This window comes from Lepidochelys kempii, chromosome 4 (assembly GCF_965140265.1).
Source record: "Lepidochelys kempii isolate rLepKem1 chromosome 4, rLepKem1.hap2, whole genome shotgun sequence".
In the NCBI taxonomy this organism is placed as follows: Eukaryota; Metazoa; Chordata; order Testudines; family Cheloniidae; genus Lepidochelys; species Lepidochelys kempii.
Genome location: NC_133259.1, coordinates 140,641,943 through 140,664,055, shown reverse-complemented (window position 1 = coordinate 140,664,055; position 22,113 = coordinate 140,641,943). Strand labels below are relative to the sequence as shown.

The 22,113-nt window shown below is 62.5% G+C and overlaps 2 protein-coding genes and 3 non-coding genes across 15 annotated transcripts in view; all 5 read left to right on the top strand.

Annotated features, from left to right (window-relative positions):
- The window catches only part of DCTN1 (dynactin subunit 1), a 146,273-nt gene extending 138,262 nt beyond the window's left edge, over positions 1 to 8,011 (top strand). For 7 of the 11 annotated variants that reach the window (XM_073343114.1, XM_073343113.1, XM_073343119.1 and 4 more), the window contains 6 exons: positions 360 to 374; positions 1,059 to 1,192; positions 2,104 to 2,293; positions 3,783 to 3,859; positions 6,251 to 6,340; positions 6,825 to 8,011. In XM_073343114.1, the coding sequence (XP_073199215.1) occupies positions 360 to 374; positions 1,059 to 1,192; positions 2,104 to 2,293; positions 3,783 to 3,859; positions 6,251 to 6,340; positions 6,825 to 6,962 (644 nt within the window). In that variant the 3' untranslated portion in view covers positions 6,963 to 8,011. The remainder of the gene's footprint in view (positions 1 to 359; positions 375 to 1,058; positions 1,193 to 2,103; positions 2,294 to 3,782; positions 3,860 to 6,250; positions 6,341 to 6,824) is intronic. The other 4 variants (XM_073343111.1, XM_073343117.1, XM_073343110.1 and 1 more) reach the window with 3 other exon arrangements.
- A 3,766-nt stretch (positions 8,012 to 11,777) lies between these two features.
- Positions 11,778 to 21,908, top strand: NOP56 (NOP56 ribonucleoprotein). The gene is made up of 12 exons (XM_073343125.1): positions 11,778 to 11,874; positions 12,949 to 13,038; positions 13,845 to 13,959; positions 14,115 to 14,276; positions 14,462 to 14,660; positions 15,011 to 15,198; positions 15,780 to 15,931; positions 18,062 to 18,162; positions 18,944 to 19,092; positions 19,367 to 19,488; positions 19,688 to 19,828; positions 21,058 to 21,908. Exons 1-12 carry the CDS (start codon positions 11,872 to 11,874, stop codon positions 21,229 to 21,231), a joined length of 1,596 nt encoding a protein of 531 aa, XP_073199226.1. The 5' UTR covers positions 11,778 to 11,871; the 3' UTR covers positions 21,232 to 21,908.
- Positions 14,794 to 14,927, top strand: LOC140911017 (small nucleolar RNA SNORA51). The gene has a single exon (XR_012158810.1). It is a non-coding gene; the product is annotated as a small nucleolar RNA SNORA51 (small nucleolar RNA).
- Positions 19,176 to 19,246, top strand: LOC140911014 (small nucleolar RNA SNORD56). Its single transcript, XR_012158808.1, has one exon. It is a non-coding gene; the product is annotated as a small nucleolar RNA SNORD56 (small nucleolar RNA).
- Positions 19,541 to 19,609, top strand: LOC140911013 (small nucleolar RNA SNORD57). Its single transcript, XR_012158807.1, has one exon. It is a non-coding gene; the product is annotated as a small nucleolar RNA SNORD57 (small nucleolar RNA).
- Positions 21,909 to 22,113: the final 205 nt, after the last annotated feature.

Here is a 22,113-nt window from a genome sequence, read left to right as displayed (position 1 = left end):
CGGGTTTGTCCTGCCAGATTTGCTCCAGTGATGAACTGTGTTGTTTTGGAAACTTCCTGCTCTGCTGACTCAGGCGGGCTCTCCGGTCCTGCGCCCCCGTGCGGGTTCTGCAGCAGGCAGTGCGGGAGCCAGGATGGAATCCAGCTCCTTCTCCAAGGCTGTGTGGCCCCGTGAGGGCTCCTGGAGTAAGAGGCAGCAGACTGGGTGTGAATGTGCGTAGGGAGCAGATCTGCAGGGCAAGACGGTGCCCTTTTTACAATGGCTTCTCTGGCCAGAGCTGCATTCGAGCCTTGCTCCTCAGCTTTTAATTCTGCTTCTTCTTGTCTCTCCTGTGCTTTCCTCCCCTCCCGGCACTACAGAGGAACAGCAGAGAGGTACAGTATCCTGCTCCAGCCTGCCAGCTCTCCTAGCCTCTGTAGGCCCCAGGAGGGCAGGCCCAGTGCATGTGAGAAGGGGGTTCTGAGGCTTTGGGAATCCGACGTGCATCCTACTCCGGTGCTGTTGTTCTAACTGCAAGGAAGCCACGTGGCAGCTCACCCAGTGACCGAGAGGGGCAGGAACCAGCTGGGGAACAGAGGGGAGATGGATCCACAAAGGTGCCCAGAGCTGGTTCCGCCGGGGCAATGCAGGGCTGCATCCCCATTCCAGCTCAGTGCCAGGCTGTCCTGGGAATGGGCCGGAGCAGCCTCTGCTGCAGAGACAAGAGGCAGTTCTGCAGGCGTGGGATCCTGGCCTGGGGCGTGTGGCCCCTGAGGGGTGTTGTCAGGGTGCTGGGCCCCTTTGCTTGCTAGGTATTTGCATGGGTTTGACCCCGGGGCCCTGCCACAGGGCTCTCCAGCTCCAGCTGCGTGACTGTGATGGCTCTGTGCCCCAGCGAGGGGCGTATGGATGGGTCATTGCTCCTTGGCACGGACACATTCATCTCTTCCTTCCCATCTCAGCCTGACCCCTGCATGCACAGACCACGTCGGCTGCAGCAAACCCGCCTGGATGCTCGGACCCCCGCTGGCCAGCTCCTTAGTCTCCTTTGACCATTGATGTTCTCTCCCCGTTTGCAGGTGTCGGCGCTGGCCAGGTGATGGTGGGTGGCTCAGGGCCTGTCCAGGTGAAGGACTCGCCTCTTCTCCTCCAACAGATCGATGCCATGCGGCTGGCCATTGAGCACCTCAAAACTGAGAACAACCGGCTCAAGGTGAGGGCCTCTCTGTGTGGGCATCTCTTGGGGTTTGCACCACTGGGCCCTCCAGGCATTCATCTGGCCAGGCCTGGGCTGCACACGCCCCGACTGGCTACGGGAATCACCCCATTGCTCTCCAGCCGGTCCCTCCCGGGGGGAAGCAGAAAAGGGCAGTATGCCTGGTCAGAGGAAGGGGATTCCAGACGGATTGGAGCTGGGATACTTTAGTCTGGAGCTATGGTGAGAATCTAGAGGAGACTGGCTGACCAGAATCCTGTTTATAGGAGCAAAGGGCCATCGATGGAATGCAAAGGAAATGTGCCGTTAACCTGTGGACCTCCCTGCTGTAGGGCATTACTGAAGCAAATAGCTAACATCAGACCCCTCTGCTCTACGAGGGGCATTTGCAGACCCACTCGCAAGGATAAAATGCCAGGGGCTCCCATGCCTCAGGCTGCTGTTCCTTATCCTTCCCCTCCTCCGCACCACCAGCTTCCAGGGTACAGTGCTGGGCATTGGGGGAGGGATCCCTCCTTCCTCTGTGCCATTCAGCACGGAAGCGACACCAGGCCAGCAGTCCCCCGCTCCAGGGCCCTGGGCTCTGTTCTGGGAGGCCAGCTCCTGTTCTCCTTTGCTTGAATTGCTGGTGTGTGGAACGGAGAGCAGGTTCTCAGGGTGTGAGTCTGGGTCCCTGCTCCCCTGGGCTCATGCAGTTTGCACTGGGGTGAGTGGCAGGGGGGTCTTGACGCCCCCAGACGAGGGGAACTGCACGGCTCGGCTGGTGGCTGGGTATCCCTGGGAAGGAGCTCTGGCTTCCTGTTTGCCTGGTTCTCCTGTGGCTGGCCCAGGGGCGAGGTGCCGATTGGAGAATGGGCCAGGCCCGGGGCGGAGCTGTGGGTTACACTCTTGTGTTGCTTCGTGCTCAGGGAGCCCAGATGAAGACGGAGCTGGCAGCGCTCCCCCCTCTGCACGTCCCAAAGCTCTCGCTCCCCGAAGATCGGCAGGGAGAGGAGGTGGCCTCCGGCACGCTGTACAGGAAGACGAGCCAGCTGCTGCAGACCCTCTACCAGATGAGTGCCAATGCCAAGGTGGTGGACGTCACACGCAGGAGCTCGGGTATGTCCTGCCCACACAACTCCTTGGCGCAGGTGCCCCGGGGAGGCAGGTCAGCGGAGTCAGCTGGGACCCAAGGGGGCAGCTCGGCCCAGGTCTGCTAGCGAACTTACCGGAGGTAACCGCGTCAGCGCCAGGGCTGAGCCAGCAGAGGCCGGGTGGGCCCTTCTCGGACGGGTTGTGGGCAGGGCCCGCGGGCATGCTCTTCTCTCGGCCCATGCCCAGGGCAGAACTGTGGGTTCGGAGGTCACGCTAACCAGCCAGGGACTTCTGTCCTCTCCTGGAGGTGGCTGCTGTCTCTGGGGTGTAGCCCAGGCTGTCCCATTGTGGTATTTACAAAGCCCCTCTCTGGTCGTGCTGTGGTCCGTAACCCCCACGCCTCGCTGTGTCCGACGGCTCCCCAAGGGGAGGCAGCGCTGGGGAGCGGGCGAAGCAGATGCTGAACGTCCAGGGGAGCAGGCTGGAGATTTGTGCTTGTTACTTTAGCCCCTGTAAAGGTTTTATTTGCTCTGGAGATGACTGGTGCTGCGTGGCAGCAGCTGCCCACTCGGGCCCCTCGCTGTGGTGTATCTGCGCTCAGTATCCAGGGGACAGAACTCTGAGACCCCGCGGTCGGGAGCCGGATGCGCGAGGAATTCAGGGCCCCCAGAACCTGCCGGGGGTGCTTGGCCACCAAAGTGCCCTGTGCACCTAGTGGGGGGCTGGCCATTTCCTGCCTCCCCTTGCGAAAGGTGTCCCCCAAGTGAATCCTCCCAGTGAGTTTTGGGCGCCCCCGGCCTCCCCTGTGCTCACTGGCAGTGTATGCCCTGTGGGCAGAGCCAGGTACCACGCCTGAGGGGTGGGGTGTTCTCCTCACCAGTTTTCCTTCTGAAGGGCCCAGAACGGCCTCATGAACACCCCCGAGACCCTGCTCAGCCCCCGCCCGCCCCGCTGTTCGATGGGCAGCGTTGGTTTATGTGGCAGGAGCTCAGCTCCCCGTGGGCTGAAGGACCAGACCACGCTGTCACCCTTGCCTAGGGATCTGGGAGCTGTGTGAGAGGGTCCTGCTGACCCCCAGGGCTGCCCATTGCACACACTGGGCTGTTCATTTGCGCTCAGGCCTCTCCTATGCTGGCCCCTCCTGGAGGACGGGGGAACAGGGGCTTAGTCTCCCTATTCCTCCTGCTTTCAATGGGCCTCTGGGACGGGAACTTCCCTGCAGTGTCGTGTTTCTCATTCGATAACCTGGATCCAGGATTCTTCAGTGCTGTCCCATCTCAGCTGAACAGCTGCTGTGCCCCAGTCAGAGGTGGCTGCATATCAGTGCTGGGTGATGGGATTCCTGGCTGTACAGCTTGTAGGATGCTTGGGGCTGATGCTCCTAGCCAAGGTCACTGTCAGACCCCGGCTCGGGGCAGTTCCTCCCCCTCGCCCAGCTGGGACTCGGCACCCTCTCTCCGGGGAAGTCACGCTCCTGCAGGGAACTCCCCTTACCAGGTCTCTTCTCCCCCAGCAGGAAGCCCGGCCGCTCAGCTGCTGGAGCAGACAGCCCGCCTGAAATCCCTGAGCGGCACCATCGACAAGCTGAAGGTAAATGCAGCAGCTGCCCGTGATCCATCAGTGTCTCTGCAAACGCCCCACAGCCCCATCTGGCGCCGAGGCCGCGAGCGGGCAGCAGGGCCCGGACAGGCCACAAGCCGGGAGCGGCCAGTGCTCCAGGAGAGCAAGGCACAGCTGAGAGTCTGCCATGGGTTGGTGGCGCTCGTATGCATCTCCCTCATTGCACTGCCGGTGCCCCTCACTCCCGACCCGCAGCCCCCGCTAGCCCAGCCCTGGGCTCCCCCCAGCCCTGCCGGTGCCCCTCACTCCCGACCCGCAGCCCCCGCTAGCCTAGCCCTGGGCTCCCCCCAGCCCTGCCGGTGCCCCTCACTCCCGACCCGCAGCCCCCGCTACCCCAGCCCTGCCGGTGCCCCTCACTCCCAACCCGCAGGCCCCGCTAACCCGGCCCTGGGCTCCCCCGAGCCCTGCCGGTGCCCCTCACTCCCGACCCGCAGCCCCCGCTAGCCCGGCCCTGCCGGTGCCCCTCACTCCCGACCCGCAGCCCCCGCTAGCCCAGCCCTGCCGGTGCCCCTCACTCCCGACCCGCAGCCCCCGCTAGCCCAGCCCTGCCGGTGCCCCTCACTCCCAACCCGCAGCCCCCGCTAGCCCGGCCCTGGGCTCCCCCCCAGCTCTGCCCGTGCCCCTCACTCCCGGCCCTGGGCTCCCCCCCAGCGCTGCCGGTGCCCCTCACTCCCAACCCGCAGCCCCCGCTACCCCAGCCCTGCCGGTGCCCCTCACTCCCAACCCGCAGGCCCCGCTAACCCGGCCCTGGGCTCCCCCGAGCCCTGCCGGTGCCCCTCACTCCCGACCCGCAGCCCCCGCTAGCCCGGCCCTGCCGGTGCCCCTCACTCCCGACCCGCAGCCCCCGCTAGCCCAGCCCTGCCGGTGCCCCTCACTCCCGACCCGCAGCCCCCGCTAGCCCAGCCCTGCCGGTGCCCCTCACTCCCGACCCGCAGCCCCCGCTAGCCCGGCCCTGCCGGTGCCCCTCACTCCCGACCCGCAGCCCCCGCTAGCCCGGCCCTGGGCTCCCCCCCAGCTCTGCCCGTGCCCCTCACTCCCGGCCCTGGGCTCCCCTCAGCCCTGCCAGTGCCCCTCACTCCCGACCCACAGCCCCCGCTAGCCCGGCCCTGGGCTCCCCCCCAGCTCTGCCCGTGCCCCTCACTCCCGGCCCTGGGCTCCCCTCAGCCCTGCCAGTGCCCCTCACTCCCGACCCACAGCCCCCGCTAGCCCGGCCCTGGGCTCCCCCCCAGCTCTGCCCGTGCCCCTCACTCCCGGCCCTGGGCTCCCCCCCAGCGCTGCCGGTGCCCCTCACTCCCAACCCGCAGCCCCCGCTAGCCCGGCCCTGGGCTCCCCCCAGCTCTGCCCGTGCCCCTCGCTCCCGGCCCTGGGCTCCCCTCAGCCCTGCCAGTGCCCCTCACTCCCGACCCGCAGCCCCTGCTAGCCCAGCCCCCCACCCCCCCACAGCTCTGCCGGTGCCCCTCACTCCCGACCCGCAGCCCCTGCTAGCCCAGCCCTTCCCCCCCCCGCACCAGCTCTGCCGGTGCCCCTCACTCCCGACCCGCAGCCCCTGCTAGCCCAGCCCTTCCCACCCCACCCCCCACAGCTCTGCCGGTGCCCCTCACTCCCGACCCTGGGCTCCCGCCCAGCCCTGCCGGTGCCCCTCACTCCCGACCCGCAGCCCCTGCTAGCCCGGCCCTTCCCCCCCCCCCAGCTCTGCTGGTGCCCCTCACTCCTGACCCACAGCCCCTGCTAGCCCAGCCCTTCCCCCCCCCCCCAGCTCTGCCGGTGCCCCTCGCTCCCGACCCGCAGCCCCCGCTAGCCCGGCCCTGGGCTCCCCCCCCAGCTCTGCCGGTGCCCCTCACTCCCGACCCGCAGCCCCTGCTAGCCCAGCGCCCCTCCCCCCCCCCCCCCCCCAGCCCTGCCGGTGCCCCTCACTCCTGACCCGCAGCCCCTGCTATCCAAGGGGAGACTGTTACACGTGATGCTTTTTTGATGTGAACAAATATTTCCTTTGACCTGTGAATAAAATGGCTGCAACCCCAGATAGCCACGTCTTCCCCACTCCCCCTCCCCCCCCCCCGAAAATGTCCATGTGCTCTGTGCTCTGCCTTGGGCGTGCTGCATAGTCGGGGGGGGACGGGGGGGGGGAGAAGGGAACGCCACCTATGGAGCCGCTTAGACATCTTGTAATTTACCCTGGGCGAGGCAGGGTTAGCCATCCCCGTCCTCGAACCCTTCCTGGGTGATGCGGGGAGCTGCTCTTGCCAGCTGGAGACCCTGGCAGGAGAGGGGCAGGAGACCTGCGGCCGGGGGTGCTGGGTGCCCTGCAGGGTGCACATCTGGAGGGATGATGCTGCCCTGCTCCCCTTTCCTCCCTTGCAGGATGAAGTGATGAGGGAAACGGTTCTGCAGCACCCCGGGGCCAATGTCCTCACCGACTTCGCCACCTTCCCATCCTTGGCCTTCCTCAAGGTGAGACGCGGCTCTCCTGGGAGCGTTACCCACAGCACCGGGATGCAGCAGCCGAGGGAGCAGGTGGCCTGGCAGGTGTCCTCCCCAAGCCCCAGTAGGGTCTGTGCTGAGTTCCCATGGCCTGCGCACACGAGCTCCCCTGCCAGGATCTGGAGGATTCGGATTAGCAGTCTGGGGGCTGCAGGTCCTAGCACCTGCAGCCCTCGGGAGCTAGTCGCTGTTCCTGGGGGGTAGCACACGCCATCCCCATGCAGCGTGGCTCTGGGCTGAATGGAGCTCCACGGGCCTGCTGACAACGGTCCCTGCCAGGGAGGAAAGGCAACCGGGCCCAGAGGTGTGTGAAACCCCCTCGGGCAACACCCTCTGGAGCTGGCCCCTAGAAGATAACACAGTGTTACCCTCCTGGCACTTGGTAATGGGGGGCTTGGGGGGCTTTTATCAGCCTGAGTCCTGCTGCCCCTGACCCTCCGCCTTGCTCTTCCAGGCCAAAGAGGAGAAGAAGGAAGACACTGTGTACGTTGGCAAAGTGACCTTCCCGTGCCAGCCTGGGCATGGCCAAGTGCACAAGCTCGTCCTGACGCCGGAGCAGCTGTGTGAGCTGCACGGCCGCCTCCTCTCCTAGGGGAACCCCCCACCCCCACAGAGACTAGTGTTCATTGCACAGCCCCCCCTCCCCAGCCCGTTGCTGAGTCTCTTCTCCGAGCCCCTTCTGGGCAGGGACATGCTAGCCTGTGTGTGCAGCAGACCCCAGCAGAGCGCCCCGGAGCACTGGGGCACTCCCCCTCCCTGTCACAGCCTTGGATCGCTGGGTTCCAGCTCATGAAACCACTCGCTCTGCTGCCCTGCTGAGGGGGAACCTTGGCATAACTGTGTGCGCGTGTGTATTCGCTCCTGCCTGGATCTCAGGCTGCCCTTCCTCCTCCCTGCCCTCCTGGTGCATCTGCGAGCTGCCTTTCTCCTGGGGCGGGGGGTGACTGAGGTGTCGGGGCTGGGCCTGTTTGTACACATTACACTCACCAGTGAAAACTCGCCCAACACCCACCCCAGCAGCTCCTTGTCCTAACAGCCCCAACCTGGCCACGGAGCTCCTGGCTCCTGATCCGCTCAGCCCCTGGCAAACGCCCCGGGGCGGGCTCTGTGGGGAGGAACACCTCTCTGCAGGTGGGATTTGAGTGGCAGGGATTCAGGGACTGGCCCTGCACTGATGCTGGGAGTGGCATTGTAACCCGGCTCAGCTCAGACTAACTGATCAACAAGAGAAACCCGGCCCTTCTGCCCTGCTTGGTGCTGAGGGTTTGGGCTGCTGGCCAGGCGGTTGGGCCGTGCCTCTAGCTCCTGTCTCTGGATGAAGGGTTCATGACGGAGGGCAAAGGGAGCCCCTGGGGCTCCCGCTCTGAACACTACAGATGCCTGCAGTGGGGTGAGTTCAAACCCCGTCACACCAGCTGCTGGTGTCAAACCTCTCCGCCAGGGGCTGTGGGGGTCACATCAGTGCAGCTTTTACTGCCGTGGGGGGGCTGGCAGCTGAGTTCCCCCAGGGCTAGTGGGTGAGTGCACGGAGGAGCTTTGGGTCTGTTGGTACGTGCACATGCTGCTGCACCATCCCCTCGTGTAACCAGTTCTTAGCACTCTCGGGCTCTGGAAATGAATAAACTTCAAGTGTTAAACCCAGCTTGGCACACGAGGTTATTCTCTGCTCCACCCGCCTGGGCCCACTGCCAGGGCTGGAATTCCCAGGATCACCTTGGCGCTGTGTGATGCTGGCTGCCTGCCAGCCTTCTGCTAGACTAGCTGATTGGAAGGATGTCACAGCTTCCTTAGCCGCTCAGCCTTAACCGCGAGGTGCAGAGGCGGCAGAAAGGGGCGTTGGCCTTTCTGGCAGCTTTGTGATGTGGCTGGAGGGGCTGGGAGTGTGTGATTGGTTTACATTAAGAAAAGGAGGACTTGTGGCACCTTAGAGACTAACCAATTTATTTGAGCATGAGCTTTCGTGAGCTACAGCTCACTTCATCGGATGCATACCGTGGAAACTGCAGCAGACTTTATATATACACAGAGAATATGAACCAATACCTCCTCCCACCCCACTGTCCTGCTGGTAATAGCTTATCTAAAGTGATTTCCAGCACAAATCCAGGTTTTCTCACCCTCCGCCCCCCCCACACACAAACTCACTCTCCTGCTGGTGATAGCCCATCCAAAGTGACCACTCTCTTTACAATGTGTATGATAATCAAGTTGGGCCATTTCCTGCACAAATCCAGGTTCTCTCACTCCCTCACCCCCCTCCAAAAACCACACACACAAACTCACTCTCCTGCTGGTAATAGCCCATCCAAAGTGACAACTCTTAAACTCTCAGCCCATCTCTGGTCTAACAGGATTGTGACATATGCATGCGAAGTCTTAAACACCCCCAGAGAAAGTGACTCCGGCTGGTTGTGTTAACATGTAATTCAAACACCTGAGGACCACTTGCGAAAATAAAACTTCTCATTCAGCGCCCCTGCACTGCTAGCTGAGACCCGAGAGCCTGAAATTCACTGGAACCATCAGCAAAACCAGGTTTGACTTTGTAAGATCAAAACAACGTAACCCCCTAACCTGTCAGGCTGCCTTAATACAGCGGGGGGGGGGAGCAGAGACCCTCGTGCCGCTTTGTGGGTTACCATTAGCTTCCCTGTGACCCTTGTGTGAAGCCTTCGAGGCTGCGTGAGCTGGTATAGTTTTAGCCCTTTGCTTCCACACCTTTGATCCTGCAGTCGGCCAGTGCTTCGGCTTTGTGACCTACCCTGGCCATCTTCTCAGAAACCTGCCCAGTGCAGCCAGGTGTCCCCATGGAGCGTCTCTGTCGTGGCCTGACCCTGCCTGGCTGCTGTCTTCACCCCTCTGCCTCACCAGCACAGGGGCTCCGCCATTCTCTTGGCAGCTCCCTGCTTCTCCGAGAGGGTGGTTTTAAACTAGGGCTGTCAAGTAATTGCAGTTAACTCAGCCATTAACTCAAAACAAATTAACCGTGATTAATCCCAGTTCTGAGCGCACTGTTAGCATTACCTCTTGCCTTTTCTTGACCATGCCATTCTTTCGCAACATCCAAGAAACGCCCTACGCGTTTCGGCACAAGGTCTCTCTTCAATACGCGTTGCTGTTAAAGCAACCGCCGGCAGGGTCCGTGCGGCACCAGACGGGGGCTGCCCTGGGTGCTCAAGGATGTCCAGGGAGCACTAGGCCCAGCAAGAGCCAGTGCATTTTTCAGAAGCTCCAACTCCAGTCGTCTTGGTGCGCTGCAGGTCCTGTATTCCCGATAGGCTGGGTCCGCGGGAGGGCAGGGGCTGTGACCAAATGGAAGATGCAATTTGAATAACATCTCTTGGCCCTGTCGTTTGCGGTGCTGGGGGGTCTGCAGGCCCGAGCCAGGCCCTTGGCGGAGCCTGGGTGAAGCTGTTGCACTTTAGAACAGAAGAGCGGCCAGGCTGGGTCAGGCCAAAGGTCCATCCAGCCCCGAGTCCTGTCTGCCAACAGGGGCCCAGCGGGCGTGAAGAGAACAGGGCATCACCCAGTGATCCAGCCCTCGCCCGTTCCCAGCGTCTGGCAGGCAGCGGCTCGGGGCCCATCCCTGCCCGCCTGGCTCGGAGCCATTGATGGACCATCCTCCAGGAACGGCTCCAGGGCTCCGAGGGCCGGCTCGGCTCCGTTCCCGCAGGTGGGCGCCCAGGCCCGGCGGGTCCCGGAGCCAGGTTCTCCTGGCGGCGCCTCTCGGTCCTGCTGAGCGCCCGGGCTGGGGGGGGAGCGTTTGGGCTGCGGGGGCGCGGGAGCCTCCCCGGCTGGGGGGGACCAGCCACAAGGCGGCTTCGCAGGCTGCTCCTAGGTCGGTGTCTGGCCGCGGGGGGCGGCCCTACAGGTTCCCACCCCTGCCCCCCGGTTCCCTGCCCCTTGCTGGGGGGGTCCCCGCCCCTCCCCTCCCCCCTGGTTCCCTGCCCCTTGCCGGGGGCTCCCCTCCCCTCCCCCCCCCGGTTCCCTGCCCCTTGCCGGGGGCTCCCCTCCCCTCCCCTCCCCCCTGGTTCCCTGCCCCTTGCCGGGGGGTCCCCCCCCCCTCCCCCCCCCCCCGGTTCCCTGCCCCTTGCCGGGGGGTCCCCGCCCCTCCCCCCCCCCGGTTCCCTGCCCCTTGCCGGGGGGTCCCCGCCCCTCCCCTCCCCCCCGGTTCCCTGCCCCTTGCCGGGGGGTCCCCGCCCCTCCCCTCCCCCCCGGTTCCCTGCCCCTTGCCGGGGGGTCCCCTCCCCTCCCCCCCCCCCCCCGGTTCCCTGCCCCTTGCCGGGGGGTCCCCGCCCCTCCCCTCCCCCCCGGTTCCCTGCCCCTTGCCGGGGGCTCCCCTCCCCTCCCCTCCCCCCCCCGGTTCCCTGCCCCTTGCCGGGGGCTCCCCTCCCCTCCCCTCCCCCCCCCCGGTTCCCTGCCCCTTGCCGGGGGCTCCCCTCCCCTCCCCTCCCCCCCCCGGTTCCCTGCCCTTGCCGGGGGCTCCCCTCCCCTCCCCTCCCCCCCCGGTTCCCTGCCCCTTGCCGGGGGGTCCCCGCCCCTCCCCTCCCCCCCCCGGTTCCCTGCCCCTTGCCGGGGGCTCCCCGCCCCTCCCCTCCCCCCCCCCGGTTCCCTGCCCCTTGCCGGGGGCTCCCCGCCCCTCCCCCCCCCCCCGGTTCCCTGCCCCTTGCCGGGGGCTCCCCTCCCCTCCCCTCCCCCCCCCGGTTCCCTGCCCCTTGCCGGGGGCTCCCCTCCCCTCCCCCCCCCCGGTTCCCTGCCCCTTGCCGGGGGGTCCCCGCCCCTCCCCCCCCCCCGGTTCCCTGCCCCTTGCCGGGGGGTCCCCGCCCCTCCCCTCCCCCCCCGGTTCCCTGCCCCTTGCCGGGGGGTCCCCGCCCCTCCCCTCCCCCCCCGGTTCCCTGCCCCTTGCCGGGGGGGTCCCCGCCCCTCCTCCCCCGGTTCCTCCCCCGCCCCTCCCCTTCGCTCCGCGCGCAGAAGGGGCGGGGCCCAGGCTGCCGTTACGGCAGGTGGACGCGACCCCCGCGCCTGCGCCCTCAGGCCGAGCCGAGCCCCACAGCGAGTCGGCTCCGCGGAGACAGGACCGGCCCTCAGCCTCTCGCTAGCCCATTGGCGGATGAGGGGAAGGGGCGGGCTCCGAGAGCGCTCTCGCTAGCCCATTGGCGGATGAGGGGAAGGGGCGGGCTCCGAGAGCGCTCTCGCTAGCCCATTGGCGGATGAGGGGAAGGGGCGGGCTCTGAGGGCGCTCTCGCTAGCCCATTGGCGGATGAGGGGAAGGGGCGGGCCCTGAGGGCGCTCTCGCTACCCCATTGGCGAAGGAGGGGAAGGGGCGGGCTCCGAGAGCGCTCTCGCTAGCCCATTGGCGGATGAGGGGAAGGGGCGGGCCCTGAGGGCGCTCTCGCGACCGCATTGGCGGATGAGGGGAAGAGCGGGCTCTGACTGGCGGGCAGCCCAGGTTCCGGTTCCGGCGGTCTCTCGGCGGCCCCGTGGCGCGAGGAGGCAGCAGGATGGTGAGCGGCCCGCGGGGCCCATCCGAGCCCATCGGCCCCGCGGCGGGTCGGTTCGGGCCCTCGGCCCGGCGGGGGAGGCGGGGCCAAGGCTTGGACCGGGGCCGCCGGGGATTCGCTCGCCCGCCGCGGGGAATCCGAGACCGGGGCGGCCGCGGGAGGCCGGGGGCCCGGAGCGGGGGCGAGGAGCGGGGGGGAGAGGCGGGGCCGGGGTGATGCGGGGGGAGGCTGGCCGGTGGGGGGGGGCTAGGTTTGGGTGGTTGGGGGGGAGGCTGGCCGGTGGGGGGGGGCTAGGTTTGGGCGGTTGGGGGGAGGCTGGCCGGGGGGGGGGGGGCTAGGTTTGGGCGGTTGGGGGGAGGCTGGCCGGCGGGGGGGGGCTAGTTTTGGGTGGTTGGGGGGAGGCTGGCCGGGGGGGGGGGGCTAGGTTTGGGTGGTTGGGGGGGAGGCTGGCTGGCGGGGGGTGGGGGGGGCTAGGTTTGGGCGGGGGGTTGGGGGGCTAGGTTTGGGCGGTTGGGGGGAGGCTGGCCGGCGGGGGGGGGGGCTAGGTTTCGGCGGTTGGGGGGGGGCTAGGTTTGGGCGGGGGGGACTGGCCGGCGGGGGGGGGCTGGCCGGCGGGGGGGGGGGCTAGGTTTGGGCGGTTGGGGGGAGGCTGGCCGGCGGGGGGGGGGGCTAGGTTTGGGGGGGAGGCTGGTCGGCGGTTGGGGGGGGGCTAGGTTTCGGCGGTTGGGGGGGGGCTAGGTTTGGGCGGGGGGGGACTGGCCGGCGGGGGGGGGCTGGCCGGTGGGGGGGGGGGGGCTAGGTTTGGGTGGTTGGGGGGAGGCTGGCCGGCGGGGGGGGGCTAGGTTTGGGCGGTTGGGGGGGAGGCTGGCCGGGGGGGGGGGGCTAGGTTTGGGCGGTTGGGGGGAGGCTGGGCGGGGGGGGGGGGCTAGGTTTGGGGGGGAGGCTGGTCGGCGGTTGGGGGGGGGCTAGGTTTCGGCGGTTGGGGGGGGCTAGGTTTGGGCGGGGGGGACTGGCCGGCGGGGGGGGGCGCTGGCCGGCGGGGGGACCGGGCGCGCGCTCTCACGCTCCCTCTCGCAGGTGCTGCTCCAGGTGCTGTTCGAGCACGCGGCCGGCTACGCGCTGTTCGCCGTGCGGGAGGTGGAGGAGATCAGCCTGCTGCTGCCCCAGGTGCGGGGGAATCGGGGGTTTATCCTGCTCCCCCGCTCTGTCACCATAGGCCCCAGGGTGCTGGAGCCCCCTGTCAGTTCCCCCTCAAGCAGGGCCAGTGGGAGCCCACGGCTCTGTCAGCTGAACAGGCCCCGAGAGGCGTCAGGGTCTCCTTGGGGGGCCCCGTCCTAGGCTTGTCCCTGAGCTGCCCTTGGTGTGTGGCACAACGGGAAGTTCCCCCATCTGTGGGGTGGGGGAGGGAACCAGCTGAGATGGGTCCTTGCAGGGGGGCAGAGATGCGCTGCCCCATGTGTTCTGCTGAAGCCCAGGTGTGTGGAGGAGGGTGGCGCGGCGGGTTGCCGGGCGTGGGACTGTCCCATGGCGGTAGGACCCGGACGCCATTAGGAAGGTGGGTTGCTCTGGGCTGCGTGTGAACCCAGCCGATAGGGCTGAGCCTCTGTTCTGTAAGGCGGGCAGGCCACAAGCTCGGCTCCTGGCGAGTGCAGTGATGAGCATCCCAGATCTGTCAATCCACTGAAAGCAGTGATGTCACCCTGTCTCTGAGCACTCAGGGGCGCCTGCTCTGGGCACAGGTCTCCCCCTGCCCAGCCCAGGGGGGCAGGTATTTGCAGCTGTGCTGCTTATCGGGGGCAGGTGACCCGGGCAGAGTGTGTGCTGGGGCCTGCAGTCTGTGCTTTCGCCGCATTACTCGTGGGGGCTTTGTGCTCAGTCAGTGTATGTGCTGCTGGGCCCCATGCTGGCCCTCCTGCGGGGTTGGGGTCCCAGGTTGCCCTGTGTGATACCCACTTCCCTGTGGCCCATTCCAGGTGGAGGAGAGCATCCTGAACATCGGCAAGTTCCACAGCGTCGTCAGACTCGTGGCCTTCTCCCCATTCAAATCCGCCCAGAGTGCCTTGGAGAACGTCAATGCCATCTCGGAAGGTGAGGCTGGGCTGGCGACTGCTGACCTTTGGGCCTGCAGTGGCCTTGGAGGCTTGTTGCCCTACTCCTCTCTCACTGCTGTGTGTTGCCCCCTTTGCTCCCATTGGTGCCCTGTAGCTGCACAGCCCATTAACTTCTCCCTCTTCCTGGGGCAGGGATTCTCCACGAGGACCTCAGGCTGCTCCTGGAGACCAACCTGCCGGCCAAGAAGAAGAAGGCATTGCTGGGAGTCAGTGATGCCAAAATTGGGGCTGCTGTCCAAGAGGAGCTGGGTTACCAGTGCCAGACTGGAGGGGTCGTGGCAGAGCTCACACGAGGTGAGAAGAGACGGGGTACCGCAGCGAGGCGTGGAGATGCTAGCAGGCCCTCCGCGGGGTGATACACCTGGGTCTGTCCCCCAGTGCCCTGCCTGTGTGCGTGGCATGTCCCTGTTTGCTTTGGAGGTGAGGTGTGGGGATATTAAGGGGGGCCCCAGTGCTCAGCAGACATTCTGTGTCCGCAGGGATCCGCCTGCACTTCCACACCCTGGTGAAGGGCCTCACTGCCCAGTCGGCCTCAAAGGCGCAGCTGGGCCTGGGGCACAGCTACTCACGGGCCAAAGTGAAATTCAACGTCAACAGAGTTGACAACATGATCATCCAGTCCATCAGCCTGCTGGACCAGCTGGACAAGGACATCAACACCTTCTCCATGCGCGTCAGGTGAGGGCTCTCTGAGCAGCATCAGCTGCGAGGGGCCGCGGTGACGGCATCAGGAACGTAGCCTGTCTGCAGAGAGCACTTCTGCCTGGGCCTGCAGGGGGGGTTGGGGGTTAGTATGGAGCCCGTGCATCGTCTCCTCCCTTGCTTACCGCAGGCAGCGCAACTCCCAGCGCTGACTGCACAGAAAGGGGAGGAAGAGCATCTGCCCGCGTACACCCCAGCCAGGGAGCCTGTGACCTGGGCTGTCTTGTTAGCAGGGAGACACGTCTGCTGCGGGGGCAGGGTGGGCTGGGAGGAGATGGTAGGTCCGTCCCGTCCCTCCCTGACTGCTCCCCTCGGGCCTCCTGCAGAGAGTGGTACGGGTATCACTTCCCAGAGCTCATCAAGATTGTGAGTGACAACTACACCTACTGCCGCCTGGCCAAGTGCATCGGGAACCGCAAGGAGCTGAGCGAGGAGCGCCTGGAGGGGCTGGAGGAGATTGTGATGGACAGCGCCAAGGCCCACGCCATTCTGGACGCCTCTCGTTCATCCATGGGTTAGCGGCACTTCGAAACCATTGGGGGGGGGTCTCCACTGCTGGCTCTGGGGTCTGAGGGCTCATGGGATGGGGGGAGGGGCAGGTCAGGAGTGCTGGCTCCGGGGTCTGAGGGCTCATGGGATGGGGGGAGGGGCAGGTCAGTAGTGCTGGCTCCGGGGTCTAGGGCTCAAGGGATGGGGGAGGGGCAGGTCAGTAGTGCTGGCTCCGGGGTCTAGGGCTCATGGGATGGGGGAGGGGCAGGTCAGTACTGCTGGCTCCGGGGTCTCATGAATATGTTGCCCATGGCTCTGGTTTGCCGGGGCTGGGGTACGGCTGATCTTGGCTCCCCATATCATCTGACCTGTTCCTTCTTGATTGGGACATAAACTGACCAGAGGCTGATTGGGGTGGGGGGGGCCTCAGGGGGGGAATTCCCTCCCCACTCCAATAGGCTAGTACTGAGTGCTGTTAACAGGGAGGGTCAGGACTCTGACCTGCTGCTTCTCTTGGGGGTGGCAGTTCCTGGGTTGCGGCACCTCCCGGGGGTTGCCCTGGTCTAGTGGCAGTTCTTGGAGAGCACTGACATCTGCTCTGTGCAGGGATGGATATCTCCCCCATTGACCTCATCAACATTGAGAGCTTCTCCAGCCGGGTGATCTCGCTGTCCGAGTACCGCAAGGACCTGCAGGAGTATCTCCGTTCCAAGATGAGCCAGGTGGCTCCCAGTCTCTCTGCCCTCATCGGGGAAGTGGTGAGCATAAACACTGCCAAATTAAATGTAAAAATGTAATAAGAAAAGCCAAAAAGGAGTTTGAAGAACAGCTAGCCAAAAACTCAAAAGGTAATAACAAAATGTTTAAGTACATCAGAAGCAGGAAGCCTGCTAAACAACCAGGGGGGCCCCTGGACGATCGAGATACAATAGGAGCACTTAAAGACTATAAAGTCATCGCAGAGAAACTAAATGAATTCTTTGCTTCAGTCTTCACGACTGAGGATGTTAGGGAGATTCCCAAACCTGAGCCGTCTTTTGTAGGTGACAAATCTGAGGAATTGTCACAGATTGAAGTGTCGCTAGAGGAGGTTTTGGAATTAATTGAGAAACTTAACAGGAACACGTCACCGGGCCCAGATGGCATTCACCCAAGAGTTCTGAAAGAACTCAGATGTGAAATTGCGGAACTATTAATTATGGTTTGTAACCTGTCCTTTAAATCAGCTTCTGTACCCAATGACTGGAAGACAGCTAATGTAACACCGATATTTAAAAGGGCTCAAGAGGTGATACCAGGAAGTCTAACATCTGTACCGGGCAAATTAGTTGAAACAATCGTAAAGAATAAAATTGTCAGACACATAGAAGAACGTAAATTGTTGGGCAAAAGTCAACATGGTTTCTGTAAAGGGAGATCGTGTCTTACTGATCTGTTAGAGTTCTTTGAGGGGGTCAACAAACATGTGGACAAGGGGGATCCTGTGGACATAGTGGACTTAGATTTCCAGAAAGCCTTTGACAAGGTCCCTCACCAAACGCTCTTATGTAAATTAAGTTGTCATGGGATAAGAGGGAAGATCCTTTCATGGATTGAGAACTGGTTAAAAGACAGGGAACAAAGGGTAGGAATAAATGGTAAATTTGCAGAATGGAGAGGGGTAACTAGTGGTGGTCCCCAAGGGTCAGTCTTAGGACCAATCCTATTCAACTTATTCATAAATGATCTGGAGAAAGGGGTAAACAGTGAGGTGGCAAAGTCTGCAGATGATACTAAACTGCTCAAGATAGTTAAAACCAAAGCAGACTGTGAAGAACTTCGCTTAGTTTTGTGAGATCCTTCTGATTGGGCAACAAAATGGCAAATGAAATGTAATGTGGATAAATGTAAAGTAATGCATGTTGGAAAAAATAACCCCAACTATACATACAATATGATGGGTGGTAATTTAGCTACAACTAATCAAGAGAAAGATCTTGGCATCATCGTGGAGAGTTCTCTGAAGACATCCGCGCAGTGCTCAGCGGCAGTCAAAAAAGCAAACGGGATGTTAGGAATCATTCAAAAAGGGATAGAGAATAAGACGGAAAATATCTTATTGCCCTTATATAAATCCATGGTACACCCACAGCTTGAATACTGTGTACAGATGTGGTCCCCTCATCTCAAAAAAGATATACTGGCATTAGAAAAGGTTCAGAGAAGGGCAACTAAAATGATTAGGGTTTTGGAACGGGTCCCATATGAGGAGAGATTAAAGAGGCTAGGACTTTCACACTGGAGAAAGTGAAGGAGGAAAAGTTATTGACTTGTTCCCATAATATAAGAACTAGGGGTCACCAAATGAAATTAATGGGCAGCAGGTTTAAAACAAATAAAAGGAAGTTCTTCTTCATTCAGTGCACAGTCAACCTGTGGAACTCCTTGCCTGAGGAGGTGGTTGAAGGCTAGGACTGTAACAGGGTTTAAAAGAGAACTGGATAAATTCATGGCGGTTAAGTCCATTAATGGCTATTAGCCTGGATGGGTAAGGAAGGGTGTCCCTAGCCTGTGTTTGTCAGAGGGTGGAGCTGAATTGCAGGAGAGGGATCACTTATGTGAGTGCCCTCGGGCTGGGGGCAGGGGTGATCTGTGCTTTCCCAGGCCACAGAAATGATGTTCTAGTGTGAATCTGTCAATCCACTGAGCTCTGTGCTGAGACGCAACCATTGCTGATCTGTGCCTTGGGGAGCCTGCCCATACTAGCTGAAGGGCCCAAACCAGCCAGCAAGGGCTGGGCCCAGGTGGCACAGAATGCAGCATTGCATGCTGGGCCTGTAGTCTAAGCAGCTGGATTGCAGAGCCTCAGGTCTCTCGCCACCCTGCTTGTCTCCTTTGCATCTCTGCAGGTGGGCGCCCGTCTGATCTCCCATGCTGGCAGCCTGACGAACCTGGCCAAGTACCCAGCCTCAACGGTGCAGATCCTGGGGGCAGAGAAGGCCCTCTTCAGGTACAGCTGCAGGGTGGTCGTGGTGATGGCAGGCTCCTGGGCTGCTGGGCTTGACATGTTGGCCAGACGCGGCTGCATGCGTGAGTGATAAACCAGCCCCAGTCTCTGAGCGACCACCAAGGCTTTTCCTTCGCTCTTGCTGAACGGTTTGGTGCCTGGTGCTGGGTCTGTCAGGGAACCCATGCAGCAGGTTAGCTATTCTGATCGCTGGGGGAGTGATGGGCAGAGTCTGATAGACACTAGTGCCAGCCATGCAGGGCCAGCCAGGATGTGACCAGTACCTGGCCGTCACATGTATCTGACTCCTGAGAAGGAGAAGGGGCCAGGCAGCTTCTGCTGTGCAGCTGGGATGTTGGGTATTGGTGGACTGTGGCTCCCCCAGGCATCCATATTCAGTTCTGTGCCAGCTGCCCGCTGGTCACAGGGAAAGCTGCTCTCCTCACTTCCTGTCGTCTGCCAGCCTGTGTGAGGAGGAGTGCGACACCTTCTGGCTCCTAGCATTTGGCAGAGCTAGGATGTTAGCCGTGGTTCTGCTGCTCTGCGGGTGCAGGAAGGAGCAGAGCTGGGTGGCCGGGGGGGCTGGCCTTCAGACCCGCAGTACGGCTGCAGCCACCCAGGTGCGTTCACCCCGCTGAGCGCTGGGTGGGCTGCTGCATTGTACCAGGCCAGGCAGGTCAGATTGGGTTGGCAGTGTCTGGCCAGAGGCTGCTCTGAGTGGTCAGTCGCCAGCCCCAGCAGGGTCAGGGCTTCAGAGCGACCTTCGCTCCCATACTTGTTCCAGGGCCTTGAAGACTCGTGGCAACACCCCGAAATATGGGCTGATTTTCCACTCCACCTTCATCGGGCGAGCGGCTACCCGCAACAAGGGGCGCATCTCCCGCTACCTGGCCAACAAGTGCACCATCGCCTCCAGGATAGACTGCTTCTCAGGTGCCGCTTTCACCTGAGCCCCGGCTGGGGGAGGGGCCTGCCTGGCCGAGCTGGAGTGTCAGTCACACAAACCCCAGCGGCTTCTGCAATGATGGGAATATTTTTCGTCAACAGCATTTCACGTGGTGAATGGTGACACCTGTTTTCTGAGCAAAGCCGGCTCTAGGGCTGGGAAACGGGGGGCTGCCAGCTTGGTGGCAGGGGCTGGGGGTTGATGGGGAGTGGGCTTTGCTGTAGCTAGCAGCCTGTCATTCACGCTGCCCCCTCTCTGCAGATGTCCCGACGAGCGTCTTTGGTGACAAGCTCCGGGAGCAGGTAGAGGAGCGCCTGGCCTTCTACGAGACAGGAGAGCCTCCCCGCAAGAATCTTGATGTCATGAAGGAGGCTATGGTGGAGGTGAGGGGGCTGGGAGTGGGCCTGAGGTGCTGCAGGACTCCTGGGCGGGTGCCAGATGTGATGTGAAATCTCCTGCCTGACCAACTGCTGGAGGCAAAAACTGATTTAATGAGGCTGATCCGACACCTGGGGAGTGGGGAGCCCGTCGCCATGGCCTGTGTTGCCCGTGCTGATGGAGCCTCCGTTGTCCTTTTGGCAGGCTACTGAGGTGGCCGCTGAAATCAAGAAGAAAGAGAAGAAAAAGAAGAAGCGGGAGAAGAAGCGGCTGGAAGCCTTGGCAGTGGCAGCAGCTGCTGAGGAAGCAGAGAACTCAGTGCTGGAGACAACCATGGAGGTAGAGGTAAAGAACCAGGAATCTGCCCTAGGGTCTAGGCTGGCTGCAGAGGCCCTCACTGATGGGTGGGAGGGGGGCTGGCATTTCCATCATGACTTGTGTGATGCAGACAGGTTCTGTCCAGAGGGAGAAGAGGGGGCTCGGGTGGTGAGTGAGGGGCATGTCCACCGCCTGCCTGGGGAGCTCGGAACGATGCAGGTTCCTGACTCCTCGTTTCTGCTCCTGCGTACATCAGCAAAAGACAGTGGATGGGGACAGAGGCAGCTGGCTCTGGGAATTGCTGAGCGGGTGCAGTGGGGTCACTGAGTGTCTCAGTCAGCCTGCAGCTCGGACAGATACTCTGTGCCCCCCTGTGACACCCTGAGCAGTGCCTCCGACTGCACTGACCTGGTTACATGCTCCTTGCCTGCATGCTTTAATCCGTGCAATGGCTAACCGGTCAGTGGGTGTAACGACCCTCCAGAGCATTCACCCCGTGGTGGGAATATAGCTCCTACATCTTGGAGTTATTGTTCCCAACTGCCTGCAGACTCAGGTTGATGTCACTGGTAGGGCCGAGAGAGAATGCAGCTGGAGCCCCAGTGGGCTAGCACAGCCTGCTTGTGGGTCTGTGCCTGTGGGGGGCACATCTTCCTCCAGTGACTGAAGCTCTTGGAGGTCCCAAATCCTGGCTGCAGGGGATGATGTCCCCATGCTGCCACTGCAGGCCAGTGCTCTGGACTATCCTGTGATTCAATGGCAGGTGCCGGGTGGGAGTAGCCACCATCTGCCAGGTTTTGGATCCTCCTAGATGACTTGCTTTGGATGAAATACCAAATTGCAGAGTTGCCCTCAGGCAGGGCAGCGAGGGTCCTGAACTGGCAGGGAGTGAGGAGAAATCGAAGGGAACAGTGGGCTGGGACCACCAGACCTTGCTCGGGCTCCCTGATGTGTGGTCCTAGTCCTGGCCAGCCTCCACAAGTAGCCCCCTGGGTGGAGCTCTCCTCTCAGCTGCTGCTGTCCATGTTGGTCTGTGGCTCTGTGGGGACTTGCTTGCAGATCTGGCCTAGAAAACCGCATGTCCACGCAACAGAGGCATCAGCCTTTCCAGAACGTTGCCCTCTAGCCCAGGTAAGGCCCGAGCTGCTCTGCAGGGCCCTCCAGCACCAGCAGGGCATGTGCCTGTGAGTACAGGCCGTGCTCCGCTACACCCCAGGGGGGTTCAAAGGGCCCCTCTAACCCCCACTCTGCTTCAGGAAAACGACACACAGCCCAAGAAGAAGAAAAAGAAGCAGCAGCAGGAGACCTCACTGGAGGAGAATGGGCTGGCAGAAGAGCCCTTGCCCAAGAAGCAAAAGAAACTGGCCCAGGAAGAGCCCCCCCAGCCAGACAAGAAGAAGAAAAAGAAAAAGGTCAAAGAGGAGGATTAAGCGGGGTGGGAGGTTACCAGGTCTTGCTTGTGGGACAGCCGGGGGACCTGCGCTGCAGCAGTACAGACTGACCAGCACCCGCAGACAGTGGCAGGACACTTACCTTTCCCAGCTGTATAAACCTGTTGCTGCTTGTCCAGCATTTCGAGGCAGCTGTGCGTCGAAGAATGTACCCAGCCCGGAGCAGCCCGCATTAAATGCGTGTTGGTATCTGGCGTCTAGTGCTGTGGGCTCGCTCTGGCAGAGGCTTGATTCATGGCATGTCGGGCTGTGCCTAGCCACTGGTTTAACCTGGCCGAGGCGGTTATTCCTTGGAGCATGTCTGGCCTGGGACTGTGGAGCCTGCATCTATCTGGAGCTGCCTGGGTGGTGCTGTTGTGTTGTCAGGCGGCTGTGGCAGAGAATGCTCCCATTGGACTCCTCATCTGTCGGCCCAGCTGCTGCCTCCCCTCCCCTCTGCACCGCAGCTGTGTCCTGCTGAGTGCTGTGCTGCAGGGGGCCCTGCACTGCAGGTGGAAGGGATGGCTAGGCCAGTGACGAGTGCTTATATTTCTGAGATCCCTTGAGCTCCGTCCTCTGCACAGGGTGTTACTGCGGAAGCAGAGGGAGTGGAACAACCACCTGGCCCTACCTGTGACTGAAACAAACTTCCACTAACAATAAATGTTTCAAGCTTTTCAAGCCTCTTCTCTGTTTACTTTTAAGAGCAAGACTTCCCTTTGCTGCTGTAAAACTCAGTGTGTGCCCCAGCCTCTGGCTTCTATCTCCGCAGGTTTGCAGCTGCCCTGAGCCAGAGGAAGACAGTTGCTCAAGGCCAGAGGGCTTTAATTTCTTGGGTAAAGATTTAAAATAGGGCAGGTTGTGTCCAGTTGTGAGTCCCTC